Source organism: Phyllobates terribilis, unplaced genomic scaffold (genome assembly GCF_046119375.1).
Source record: "Phyllobates terribilis strain yellow unplaced genomic scaffold, ASM4611937v1 Scaffold_7__3_contigs__length_470593459, whole genome shotgun sequence".
Classification (NCBI taxonomy): Eukaryota; Metazoa; Chordata; class Amphibia; order Anura; family Dendrobatidae; genus Phyllobates; species Phyllobates terribilis.
The window spans coordinates 108,993,403-109,007,871 of NW_027362767.1; the positions used below are offsets into that span (position 1 = coordinate 108,993,403).

A 14,469-nucleotide genomic window follows, 5' to 3' on the forward strand; every position below is an offset into this window, starting at 1 on the left:
GTTTCAGAATTATTTTTCATTTCCAATGACGTTCAGTTTGAGTCTTCCAGCATGCACTGGGGAGTCTCAAACAGGATGGCATCATGGGGCTGGGGTCACGGACACAAATCCGGAGGTCATTAGGGGGCCGGAAATGCAGTCGATCCCCCCTGCTTCTTCTACCACCCAGACTCAGGAAGTCATCAAGGGGCTGGAGGAGCTGCAGTCACTTCCCTACTCCCCTAAGCTTCTTCTATCACCCTGAATCAAGAGGTCATCAGAGGGCTGCAGCCACTCTCTCTGCTTCTTCTAGTGCCTTTAATCAGGAGGTCATCAGAGGCTGTAGCAGCAGTCACTCCTCCCCTGCTTCTTCAACCATCATAAATCACGAGGTCATCAGGAGGCTGCAGCTGCAGTCACTCTCCCAGCTTCTTCTAGTGCCTTGAATTCGGAAGGTCATCGGAGGCTGTAGCAGCAGTCACTCCCCCCTTGCTTCTTCTACCATCTTGAATCAGGAGGTCATCAGGAGACGGCAGCTGCAGTCACTCTCTCTGCTTCTTCTAGTGCCTTGAATCGAGAGGTCATCGGTGGCAGGAGCTGCAGTCACTCTCCCCTGCTTCTTCTACCATCTTGAATCGAGAGGTCATCAGGGTTCTGGGGCTGAAGTCACTCCCCCTGCTCTTCTACGACCTTGAATTGAGAGGTCATCAGGAGGCGGATGCTACACTATCACCCTGAATTGGAAGTTCATCAGGGGGCTGGAGCTGCAGTCACTCCCCCTGCTTCTTATCCCATTGTGAATCAGGAGGGCACAAGAGGGCTGGAGCTGCAGTCACTTCCCCTGCTTCTTATCCCATTGTGAATCAAGAGGGCACAAGAGGGCTGGAGCTGCAGTCACTTCCCCTGCTTCTTATCCCATTGTGAATCAGGAGGGCACAAGAGGGCTGGAGCTGCAGTCACTTCCCTTGCTTCTTCTATCACCCTAAAACAGGTGGTCATTAGGGGGCTGCAGTCAGTTTATATAAATATTTTTCTCACAATGAGCACTGATCACAAAGCAGTAATGCTCTGGCTGGATCGTACAGGCACAGAAGCCTACAAGCTTGAACTTATGACAGACATGATCCCTACTTCCTGCAGTCTGTCTCTGTTACTAGACATGAAATACCTTTATTTTAAGAAAAAAAAGTGACCCCTGGTGGACATCACCTTAGAGCTTTTTAAGGGATAGAACATCAAAATTTTTATAGGTCATTGAAGAACTTATTGGACATTGTCCATTAAATAAAAAAAGTACAAAAATAAAAAATAAAAGGAGGGAAGAAATTGTTCAGAGCTCTATAAAAATGAGTTGTTGACACCCTACAGAAAGTCACGGGAGGCAGCGTCCCACCTTCTACACACTAGCATAGCCCTTTTGGGCATTTTGTAGTAACCTAATATTTAAAGAAGAAATAATGACATTTGCATTTTAAGCTTGCTACGGGTATGTTCCCTCACTATGTGGTTGTGGTTTTACTCAAAAGTATCATTAATTGGATGTTAACCCACCATTTTAAGCAAGTACTGCTCCAGGGACTCCACGGTTGCCAGCGGCTCCATCTTCAGCATGCGACCAGTGCGGTCAATAAGAGAGGTCTCTCCAGGGGCCCGCTCCAGTCTAAACCGAAGCCTCCGAGTTAAGATCTGATCAAGGCACCAAAGGATAAAAAAAAAGAAGCATTTGATCAAATATCTTATTAATGATAAATTAAAAAAAAAACAAAAAAAAACAAACATGTTTGTTGACCTGTACTTTAATTATTGGCATTTACCTGTAGGTTATAATTCGATCCTGGTGTGTCATACAGATGTAATGGCAGCCGTTCTATAGATTCAAGCACCGCAATCAGTTTTCTAACAAGTGCAATTGCTGGTCGACTATTGAAAAAGAAAAGAATGTGCAAAATTAGAGCTCCTAAAACATAAAAGAACTATATGATCATGTATACCTTGTAGATTACTTTACATAGATGATTACAATCTAAAATATATGTTTAGAATGACAAATATCTGCATTAAGAGTCATCTGACTACAGCAGCATTAGCCTGGAAAGCAAAGGATTCAGAATTGCTCCTGGTCTATTCTTCCTACCGAATACATGCAAGTAGTTAAGTGGGCCGAATATTGCAGGCTTAGATACCCTGCAGATAGACAGAGACCCCCACTGATCGATCAGAAGATAGCAGAGAAGTGCGCAGCTCAGGAGGCAGAAGCGCACGGCTCAGCTCTGAGAACGCACACACAAAAGAAGAGATATAATCTGCAGGGAATTTAATAGGGTAACCGTCGTTTTAAGTTTTCTTTCATAAATCATTGGGACACATGAAAATATGAAACTTTGTGAAATATCTGATATTTCACTCACTTCATGGGTCAAATCTGTAAAATCTGTATTCAGCGAAAACAGATTTCCCCCATTACTGAGATAGCAGTTGGTGCTTATAAGATTCTATGAAGGAGGGAGGAGTTAGAGACAGAACCAGACATTCTTCTGCAAGTTCTCTTGAAGCAAAAGATACACTTTAAAGGCCTACACAATCTAACAAATTGTATGAAAGTTTAGTTACACGTTAGTACTATATACTTACTTTTCATCATCCTCATTTTCACTAAATGCAGTTTTGAATACGTTCAGTCGTTCCACCAGCTGTCCACAGTCCTGCTTCACATCAAAATCTTCACTCTAAACACAGAAGAGTTGTTTAAAGCAAAGATAATATAAACATGCACTCTAAACGTTCATCTTCCTGGATTGTCCAGGACTTCAACATTGAACAACTATCTTTAGGGTAGGTCATGAATGTCTCAACTGTGCGGGTGCGACACCCGGCACTTCTGCCGATCAGCTGCTCCAGATCCTGCGGCTGCCGGAACTGCACAGCACAGCTCAGCTCCGTCAACTGTATAGTGATGCACAGCTGGGTACTGCATATCCGCCCACTATTCAAATCAATAAAGGCCGGATGTGCAGTACCAGGCGCGACCACTATAAACACTGATGGAGCTATGCAGCTCCGCAACTGAGCAGTTTTGGCCGACACCAGGAACAGCTGATCCGCAGGGTGCTGGGTGTCGCATCCTCCGATCAGACATTGATTGCCGATCCTAAAGATAGATCAATATTAAAGTCCCAGACAACCCCTTTAAAGAACCATTTCTGCTCCTTTATATGTGGTCAATGGCTCATCAGAGTGTTTTTTTTGTTTGTTTTTTTAGCTACTTCCATAAAATGGCTAAATATATGTACTATGACATCACCCACATTCGCAAGAGTCAGGCTGTCAAAGCGTCAGTATAATATTCACAAGAATACGTACATTGTTAAGGACCGTGAGCAGCGCCTGCACCAAGCCGCTACTGCACATCTCATAAGGAGAGATGGTCGTTTCATCCTTTAGCAGCACAATTAAGTTTTCCAGGGCGGTCTTCATTAAATCTCTCCATGTGTTCTCACCTTCAATACACTAAAACAAACATGGGAAAAAAAATAAATCTGATCAACACAGGCATATATACACATTGCAGCAGGTACCTACAGTCATTCTGCAAGGAACATAAACTATCCATAGACTTTTCCTAAACCTCAGAGGCCAGTCACCAGTCATGCTATATATTGCAGCCAGCTTTTACACACCTGTCTGTTAGTGTGAAGTTCCCATGAAGACTCCAGCTGGGTGGCGATATTCCGCAGAGTGACCACCACACCCCGTGGCATGCTTTCCACCGCTTTGAAGTGATCATCATACAAGTCCCGGGCCATCGTCCGTACCTGGTGTGAAAAGCAGAGTCGTGAGCTGCCATGGCTAGTGCTGGACTCAGACGTACCTATAAGTGATGGCCGACGTACCTTTTGCTTCGTTTTCTCGAGCTTAGATTTCAGCTTTCTACCTCTCTTCCCTGTCCAGCCAGTGACAAACTCTGAACCTGAAGAACAAAGAAAAAAAAAAAGAAAAAAAAGAATTTTGAAGTTTTGATGCTCTTTTTCCCCCTAATTAGTTTAACATATATCAGGACGATCTACCCGAGATTAGTCATTTTATTTATAGGTTACTTAACCCCTGCAAGGCACTTTTTCCCATATTGGCAGTATCGCATGGAAACAGCAAAGAAAAAAATTATATATCTATATAAATATCTGAAAATTGTGAGATACATTTGCATTCAGCCCCCTGTAGTCTGATACCCCTAAATAAAATCTTGACTGACCAATTGCCTCCAGAAGTCACATAATTAGTAAATTGAGTCCACGTCTGTAATTTATTTTCCGTATAACTACAGCTGTTCTGTGAGGCCTCAGAGGTTTGTGTGAGATTATTAGGGATCAGGCAGCATCATGAAAACCATGGAACACACCAGACAGGTCAGGGATAAAGTTGTAGAGAAGAGTAAAGCAGGGTTAGGTTATAACATAATCACCCAAGCTCTGAACAACTCACTGTTCAATCCATCATCCAAAAATAGAAGGAACATGGGACCACTAAACCTACCAAGACAAGGCTGTCCACCTGACCTGACATCCCAAGCAAGGACAGCACTAATTAGAGAAGCAGCCAAAAGGCCCATGATCACTCTGGAGGAGCTGCAGAGATCCACAGAACCGGTGGGAGAATCTGTCCCTAGGATAACTATTAGTCGAACACTCCACAAATCTCGCCTTCATAGAAGAGTGGCGAGAAGAAAGCCATTTTTTAAATAAAGCCAAAAGTCCCGTTTGCAGTTTGCAAAAAGCCAGGTAGGGGACACAGCTAGCATGTGGAAGAAGGTGCTCTGCTAAAAGGAGACCAAAGTACAACTATTTGGGCTAAGTGCAAAACGCTATGTGTGGCAGAAAGCTAACACTGCACATAACCCTGAAAACACCATCCCCACCATCAAACATGGTGGTGGCAACATCATGCTGTGGGGATGCTTTTCTTCAGCAGGGACAGGAAAGTTGGTCAGAGTTGATGGTAAGATAGATGGAGATAAATACAGGACAATCCTGGAGGAAAATCTGTTAGAGGCTACAAAACACTTGAGACTGGGGTGTAGGTTCACCTTCCAGCAGGACAAGGACATCTAAACATACTGCCAGAGCTATAATGGATGGTTTAGATCACAGCATATTAATGGGTGTGAATGGCCCAAAGTCAAGACCTAAATCCCATTGAGAATCTGTGGCAAGATGTGTTAATTGCTGTTCACAGATGCCTCCATCTAGTCTAACAGTGTGAAAAAAGAAGGGGCAAAAATGTCACCTCTAGATATGCAAATCTGGTAGAGACAGACCCCAAAAGACTTGCAGCAGTAATTGCAGCGAAAGTTGGTCCTACAGGAGGGCTGAATACAAATGAACGTCACACTTTTCCCAATAAAATTAATTTAAGTTTGTGGGTGTAATGTGAAAAAACGTGGAAAAGTTTGTGGGGATGAATACTTTTTCAAGGCACTGTAAATGCTAACATAAAAGGGGAAACCATTATGAATTGGTAGCAATGACAGCTAACACAAGTAAAAGTTGCACTCACAGTTTATAAAAACACTGTGCACTTACCCAATGAGGTCTCTGCAGTGAATGAGTGCTTAGTTCCCCTGTTTGACTCAAACACAAAGCCCGGTAGGTCTTCTTTTAGTATGGTTGCCTGCTGTCCGTCAGAGTTGTGGATGGCAATTTCTCCATCTTTCAAGCAAGTGAGGGACCAGTTGCCTACAGTGAGCTTACCTGGTCCAGGAACAGATAAAATAGGCTGGCTGGAAGTGGAGGGCTTCACTTGTCCTCGAGCTCTCTGTAGTTTCTCCAAAAACTCACTTCTGCTTTCTACGCAAAGAAAGAAAATTATGTTACAAGCTACATCACTGGCTAACACCACGTAACCGATGAGGGTGGGATTTGGCACGGACCTGAGCTGTCAGAGCCCCCTTCTGGGCTCCCACTTGAATACATGGTTGCAAGTTTTCCATCTAAGATAAAGCGAAACCAGCCATTGCTGCCATTGGATAATTCTAATGCTGCGGCATCGCTCCAGATATACAAACAGTCCCGTCCTCTAATGACGGACCAGTCCCTCCAATGATAGGGCCTGCCCTGCTGTAATTCTTTGGCATCTTCCTGTGGTTCATCCTCCTAGAGATAAGAATGGTGAAATTAATTTTACAAATACTGCCTTTATATTATATATTTAAAACAAATAATTCTCAATATATCTGTTTTGGAGAACAGATTCCAGGAGACAACCCTCCTCCCACCATGACCAGATGGACAACAGAGGAGATCCTTCCTATATTTCCCAGATTTAGGACAAGCTACTGTAATGATTCAGCTGTCAATCATCCACCTTACTTACCTTTTCTGGTTTGGGGTCTTCCTCATTCTCATCATCAGAGGTAGGACCAGCTAAAGTTGACACTTTGCTTATAACACCAAGTCTTGCTAGCTGATCTAGAAAGAGATCATCCCCTTTATCTACTAGGTCTCGGATAATCTGCAGTGCTAGAAGGTGACCATCGTCATCATCCTAAACATAGAGAAAAGCATAAGGGAACATGAATAGTTTAAGAGATGAAAGCATTTTATACAAAATGATGGAATCCTGCAAAAAAAACAAAGCAATAAGACATTTGTAAGAACTCACTTCCTGATCCAAAACAGTCGCAGTAATTTCAACAAGGACGGTGGGCAGATTGTGCCCGGCATCCGAGTCACAGACTTCTTTCAGCAGAGCCTCGGAGCAGAAATGGATCATCTTTCGGATAAGGGCAAGGCTGGCTTTCCTGCAAGAAAAATACCAGACACGTGAGATGAGTGTTAATTACTGAGACAGAGCAATGGTAATTTTTTTTTTCCCTAAGGGAGCAAGGCTACAAAAAGTAATTTGGACTGCTGTCATTTATTTTAGATTCTTTTTCTTCTCTTATTTTACACACTGTGCCCCCACCTCCCATAAGATCTTAAAAGACCTTTGTGGGGCGTTTCAACATAGCAGTACATTTTGTTGTTTATTTTCACTCCAATTAATGCTGATATATTAGCCCCAGTTACAGGAGAAAGTCAACTTTCAGACTGCGTAGAAAAGCTACATGGGTATCCCTAGGACCCAGCAGCTTCTGTTCTCTGCCTACACCCAACTATCACAATCTCTGGGTTCAGAGAAGGAAGCACTGTCAGTACTTGCTAATCTGTTTACATCTCGTCCAGCACTGTGTACACAGAGATCAGGAAGGCAAACATGATAACGAATCAGGTCTGCCTTCCCTGATGGCCATCTCCGGACCCCACAGCTGCATAATCCCCTGCAAGTTGTTTCCCCTACAATAATATAGAGTAGAACATAGACTGCCCAAATGTTTATAATCTATGGACCGTCCAGAAGTAGCTAAAAATGTAAAAAAAAATCAATATATAAAGAATGTAGACTACATTAATCATATAAAATGTACCTGATTGATGGGAGCATAGTCTGCTGGAAAGTTTGAGCAAAAACAGGCAGCAGCCTCTTCAAGTAAATTGGTGCCATTTCTGGGTCCCCCTTTGGCTCGTTGCACTCTTCTTCCTCTCGATTAGAGTCTTTTTTCTTCTTTTCATCTCCTTTGTTAACAGGACACATCCAGTCTCCTAAGACATACAAGAAAGGCTTGTGACGAGTTTTTTCATTAACTGGAGAGTGTTCCAATATGGATTCTTTTCCACGCCAGATTTTATGGCAAAACATCATGTTATATGCAGATTTTGGCCCTGATATTACCGGTGAATATTGAACTGCACATTACTGCAGAATTTCTGTGTACAACATTGTGGAATACGGTGGCACTACAGAAGTAGGGGAAAATTAAAATTGTCCACTACTTTTTCAGTGATTACCTATCCTTAGGATAGGTCATCAATGTTTAAATCAGTCAGGGTCCGACACAAGGCAAGCCCACCTATCAGCTGTTCTTGTCTGTGGCTGCCAGTAACAACTGCTCAGCCTTCTGATAGCGGCCACAGTGGGGTACTACACATCAGCCTCCTATTCAAATCAATAGGAGGCGGATGTGCAGTACCCTGCCATGGCCACTACAAGAAGACAAATCAGCCCCGCAACCGAGTAGTTCCGGTCGGCAGCCGCCAAGAACAACTGATCGGTGGGGGTGCCGGGAGTCGGACCCCGACCAATCAGACATTGATAACGTATCATCAGGATAGGTCATCAATGAAAAAGTAGTGGACAATCTCTTTAAATAAATGACAGACAAACCTGGCGATTGTAAGATGGCAACCACCTCGCTATGCCCGCGCTCCCGCGCTTTGTCCAGGGGAGTCTTTCCATCCTCATCACGCAGATCTGGATTGGCTCCATGGCGTAACAGGGTCTAGAAGGATAATAAACACGGAAAATATGATCTGTATTACCAGACTTGTCTGAGCACCAACGTATTACTCAACACATGTAGCAGCCACCCTACTAGAAGAAATTCTAATATATGTGCAACCATCTGGTACAAGAAATGGCGGCTGAGAAAGTGAGAGCAATTTCTGACCTGTACGACTCTTCACACGTATTAAGTAAGGTAATCGTATAACAAAGAGACATGCCATGATACATAACATTGCTTCTCCTTTATCTGCGAGCCTCTGATCCATCCAGACAATATGGAGGCAATTGTAAAGCGAGATCACAATGTCAGGAGAGAGGTCACTGGTATTATGCAGCTGTAATCTGCCCGTTGAGAAACTGCACACCCTGGACGGCTTTTCTAAAGCCGCGTCAATCCAATGACCCAATTCCCATTGACAGGTTCAGAGCTGAAACTAGGAGTTTCACTTTCACAACGTCCTACCTTTGCCACCTGAGGTCGCCCAAAGCAAGCAGCGTAATGTAAAGAAGAGGACCTCTGACCCCGGTTGACATCAGCGCCTCGTTCACATAGGAACTCCACCTAGAAGGAACCACACATGGTCAGAAGGAGTCAGTCACCTGGACCGGATATCGTGTGTCTAAAGAGAAACGTACCATCTCCTGGGTGCCAAAAGCAGAGGCCCAGTTTAACAGAGTCTGTCCAACGTCATCCATAAAATTCACCTCGAAAGCTGAAAAAAGACAAAACAAGTCATTCACCTTATCAGACAAATTATAGATTTTCCATCTACCAATTTATATCCCTACGTAGCAAGAAACTATAAAAATACTTTTTTTCCCCTTTAGCGATTATCAGTCCTTTTATTTTTTATTTCATAAATCAATGGTACACAAAAATAAGAAACTTTGTAATATATTTTATCAGAGAAATCTGCTTCTTTCTGCTGCTCGACTGATTCTACACTTTCAACGCATGGGTAAAATCTGTGTTCAGAGAAGACATAGCATCCCATTGCTGAGATAGATGACAGTTGGTGCTTCTAAGATTCTATGGAACAGGGAGGAGCTAAACAGAGAGAAAAATTCCGCTGCAAGTACTCCTGAAACGTCACCTACAGCTCCCCATAGAACTTTGTGTGCACCAGCTCGCTTAGTAATGGGAGTCTGTATTCACTGCTGAATGATTTTAATTGTGAATTGAGAGCTTTGAGAATGAATAATCCATTTAGGGGGAGGAAGCAGATCTCTCTGATTAAAAAAAATAAACTTTGTAATTAATGTTATGTGTACTACGGATTCATGGAATAAAAATAATATGACGGAGCATTTTTTGAAAACATTTTCAGGATATAAAAACAAACATACATAAAATAAGACTGTAAAATTCTCACTCAGCACACCTGAGAAGACCTCTATATAAAGACATTAGATTCAGCGCAGTTTCATATCAAGCGCATCATACATGAGATCATGAGTCAAAAACTCTCTCAAAGAACCCAGCTCCATACTCTTCTTTCACAACCGTCCGTGAGCGGTAAAACATGCTGCCGGCCAATCAGAGCCCAGCAGCTGACGTCAGCGTGCACGTGACTGGGGGCGCATGGCAGTGAGGTCATGGGCTCTCAACGCCTGCACGCTTAAGTCAGCTGCCGGCTACAGAAGAGGATGCTGCGTGTACAGGGAAGGTGAGTATAATGGGGTTTTTTTCTATGCATTAAAGAACAGCAGCAGAATCGGGGACATATACCAGGATGTGGGCCAGGATAAGGGACATATATACCAGAATGTAGGATAGATATATATATATATATTATATATATATCAGGATGTGGGCCAGCATAAGGGACATATACCAGGATGGGGAATATATATATATATATATATATATATATATATATATATATATATATATATATATATATATATATATATATATATATATATACACACACCAGGATGTGGGCCAGGATAAGGGACATATACACCGGGATGTGGGCCAGGATAAGGGACATATACACCGGGATGGGGGCCAGGATAAGGGACATATACACCGGGATGGGGGCCAGGATAAGGGACATATACACCGGGATGGGGGCCAGGATAAGGGACATATACACCGGGATGGGGGCCAGGATAAGGGACATATACACCGGGATGGGGGCCAGGATAAGGGACATATACACCGGGATGGGGGCCAGGATAAGGGACATATACACCGGGATGGGGGCCAGGATAAGGGACATATACACCGGGATGGGGGCCAGGATAAGGGACATATACACCGGGATGGGGGCCAGGATAAGGGACATATACACCGGGATGGGGGCCAGGATAAGGGACATATACACCGGGATGGGGGCCAGGATAAGGGACATATACACCGGGATGCGGGCCAGGATAAGGGACATATACACCGGGATGGGGGCCAGGATAAGGGACATATACACCGGGATGGGTGCCAGGATAAGGGACATATACACCGGGATGGGGGCCAGGATAAGGGACATATACACCAGGATGGGGGCCAGGATAAGGGACATATACACCAGGATGGGGGCCAGGATAAGGGACATATACACCAGGATGGGGGCCAGGATAAGGGACATATACACCAGGATGGGGGCCAGGATAAGGGACATATACACCAGGATGGGGGCCAGGATAAGGGACATATACACCAGGATGGGGGCCAGGATAAGGGACATATACACCAGGATGGGGGCCAGGATAAGGGACATATACACCAGGATGGGGGCCAGGATAAGGGACATATACACCAGGATGGGGGCCAGGATAAGGGACATATACACCAGGATGGGGGCCAGGATAAGGGACATATACACCAGGATGGGGGCCAGGATAAGGGACATATACACCAGGATGGGGGCCAGGATAAGGGACATATACACCAGGATGGGGGCCAGGATAAGGGACATATACACCAGGATGGGGGCCAGGATAAGGGACATATACACCAGGATGGGGGCCAGGATAAGGGACATATACACCAGGATGGGAGATATATATACCAGGATGGGAGATATATATACCAGGATGGGAGATATATATACCAGGATGGGAGATATATATACCAGGATGGGAGATATATATACCAGGATGGGAGATATATATACCAGGATGGGAGATATATATACCAGGATGGGAGATTTATATACCAGGATGGGAGATATATATACCAGGATGGGGGATATATATACCAGGATGGGGGATATATATACCAGGATGGGGGATATATATACCAGGATGGGGGATATATATATACCAGGATGGGGAGCAGGCTAAGGGACATATACCAGAAAGTGTGATATATATACACACCAGGATGTGGGACATATATACCAGGATGTGGGACATATATACCAGGATGTGGGACATATATACCAGGATGTGGGATATATATACCAGGATGTGGGATATATATACCAGGATGTGGGATATATATACCAGGATGTGGGATATATACAGTACAGACCAAAAGTTTGGACACACCTTCTCATTTAAAGATTTTTCTGTATTTTCATGACTATGAAAATTGTACATTCACACTGAAGGCATCAAAGCTATGAATTAACACATGTGGAATTATATACTTAACAAAAAAGTGTGAAACAACTGAAAATATGTCTTATATTCTAGGTTCTTCAAAGTAGCCACCTTTTGCTTTGCTGACTGCTTTGCACACTCTTGGCATTCTCTTGATGAGCTTCAAGAGGTAGTCACTGGAAATGGTCTTCCACAATCTTGAAGGAGTTCCCAGAGATGCTTAGCACTTGTTGACCCTTTTGCCTTCACTCTGCGGTCCAGCTCAAACCAAACCATCTCGATTGGGTTCAGGTCTGGTGACTGTGGAGGCCAGGTCATCTGGCGTAGCACCCCATCACTCTCCTTCTTGGTCAAATAGCCCTTACACAGCCTGGAGGTGTGTTTGGGGTCATTGTCCTGTTGAAAAATAAATGATGGTCCAACTAAACGCAAACAGGATGGAATAGCATGCCGCTGCAAGATGCTGTGGTAGCCATGCTGGTTCAGTATGCCTTCAATTTTGAATAAATCCCCAACAGTGTCACCAGTAAAGCCCCCCCACACCATCACACCTCCTCCTCCATGCTTCACGGTGGGAACCAGGCATGTAGAGTCCATCCCTTCACCTTTTCTGCGTCGCACAAAGACACGGTGGTTGGAACCAAAGATCTCAAATTTGGACTCATCAGACCAAAGCACAGATTTCCACTGGTCTAATGTCCATTCCTTGTGTTCTTTAGCCCAAACAAGTCTCTTCTGCTTGTTGCCTGTCCTTAGCAGTGGTTTCCTAGCAGCTATTTTACCATGAAGGCCTGCTGCACAAAGTCTCCTCTTAACAGTTGTTGAAGAGATGTGTCTGCTGCTAGAACTCTGTGTGTCAATGACCTGGTCTCTAATCTGAGCTGTTGTTAACCTGCGATTTCTGAGGCTGGTGACTCGGATAAACTTATCCTCAGAAGCACAGGTGACTCTTGGTCTTCCTTTCCTGGGGCGGTTCTCATGTGAGCCAGTTTCTTTGTAGCGCTTGATGGTTTTTGCAACTGCACTTGGGGACACTTTCAAAGTTTGCCCAATTTTTCGGACTGACTGACCTTCATTTCTTAAAGTAATGATAGGCACTCGTTTTTCTTTACCATGAGCTTTTTTCTTGCCATAATACAAATTCTAACAGTCTATTCAGTAGGACTATCAGCTGTGTATCCACCTGACTTCTGCACAACACAACTGATGGTCCCAATCCCATTTATAAGGCAAGAAATCCCACTTATTAAACCTGACAGGGCACACCTGTGAAGTGAAAACCATTTCCGGTGACTACCTCTTGAAGCTCATCAAGAGAATGCCAAGACTGTGCAAAGCAGTCATCGAAGCAAAAGGTGGCTACTTTGAAGAACCTAGAATATAAGACATATTTTCAGTTGTTTCACACTTTTTTGTTAAGTATATAATTCCACATGTGTTAATTCATAGTTTTGATGCCTTCAGTGTGAATGTACAATTTTCATAGTCATGAAAATACAGAAAAATCTTTAAATGAGAAGGTGTGTCCAAACTTTTGGTCTGTACTGTATACCAGGATAAGAGACATATACCAGGATGTGGGATATATATATATACCAGGATAGGGGAGAGCTATAGATATATATTGCACATCGGACTCTAGTTATGCTACTGTCTATAAGTCCACCTCACTGGGGATTTATCCACGGCTAGTTCTTATAATGACCCATACACCATAGAGGTAACTCCTAGTGAACAAGTGGCAATCCTATGGATCACTGTTAACACCCAAGGGAAGTCTAAAGATTTTGCCCGGTAGACATCTTAGATGCGAAACTTCTAAAAGTCAGTGTAAATTCCTCAGCTCTGGATATCTTTAACCCAAGGTCACACAATTTTTTTGGTCCGAAAGTCACATTTATAGATTGTGTCATTTTCAACAGCCACAATAAAACAAAGGGGCATTCTTATGTGATACACACTGTCATAACACATGATAAAGGGAGGGGGTACTTCTGCAACTTCCACTTTTCTAGAGAATGGGAGATCCTTGCTCCTAACAAGCATGAACATCTCCACTGTAGTTTAGGAGAGAAGTCAACACCCAAGACTTTCATATCCCACTTAAAACACAATGATAGAAACCGTCACTTTCATGCACAACTATCAGTTCATCTATGGAGTACTGAACAAAAGGAGACACAAATATAGGGGGTGCCAAAGATGAAGGGCATATTTAAGTCCACTGTTCAATGTGCTGGTCACCCATCTTTTATAGTGAAAGGCTAATAAGCAAATCAAATACGGACTTACCGCCTGTGTCAATGGCATCTATAAGTGCATCTGTATCCTTGCTACGAATGCAATCGATAAGCTGACGATGGGAGCGTTCTCCAGAGCTGTCCAGTCGTCTCAAACCTGGGATGCGACCAGTGGACCCAGCGCTAGATTTAGGCAAAGCCTTGCGGCCTTCGAAGAGCAGCACCAGCAGCAGGTCTACGAGTCGCATGGTGTCAAGGACACATCTTTCATCCCCCAGTAACGCACTCTCCATTGAATCTAATAACTCCGCCCGGAGCAAATCCTAAG

The 14,469-nt window shown here is 43.7% G+C and overlaps 1 protein-coding gene across 6 annotated transcripts in view; it reads right to left on the reverse strand.

Annotated features, from left to right (window-relative positions):
• Positions 1-14,469, reverse strand: part of HECTD1 (HECT domain E3 ubiquitin protein ligase 1) — a 76,187-nt gene that overhangs the window by 30,374 nt on the left and 31,344 nt on the right. For all 6 annotated transcript variants that reach the window (XM_073639057.1, XM_073639055.1, XM_073639054.1 and 3 more), the window contains exons 6-20: positions 14,194-14,464; positions 8,992-9,068; positions 8,819-8,917; positions 8,236-8,350; positions 7,439-7,613; positions 6,634-6,772; positions 6,346-6,516; positions 5,903-6,125; positions 5,556-5,819; positions 3,870-3,946; positions 3,657-3,791; positions 3,340-3,486; positions 2,611-2,705; positions 1,794-1,899; positions 1,531-1,665 (exon numbers count right to left, since the gene is read on the reverse strand). In XM_073639057.1, coding sequence (XP_073495158.1) covers positions 1,531-1,665; positions 1,794-1,899; positions 2,611-2,705; positions 3,340-3,486; positions 3,657-3,791; positions 3,870-3,946; positions 5,556-5,819; positions 5,903-6,125; positions 6,346-6,516; positions 6,634-6,772; positions 7,439-7,613; positions 8,236-8,350; positions 8,819-8,917; positions 8,992-9,068; positions 14,194-14,464 — 2,229 coding nt within the window. The remainder of the gene's footprint in view (positions 1-1,530; positions 1,666-1,793; positions 1,900-2,610; positions 2,706-3,339; positions 3,487-3,656; positions 3,792-3,869; positions 3,947-5,555; positions 5,820-5,902; positions 6,126-6,345; positions 6,517-6,633; positions 6,773-7,438; positions 7,614-8,235; positions 8,351-8,818; positions 8,918-8,991; positions 9,069-14,193; positions 14,465-14,469) is intronic.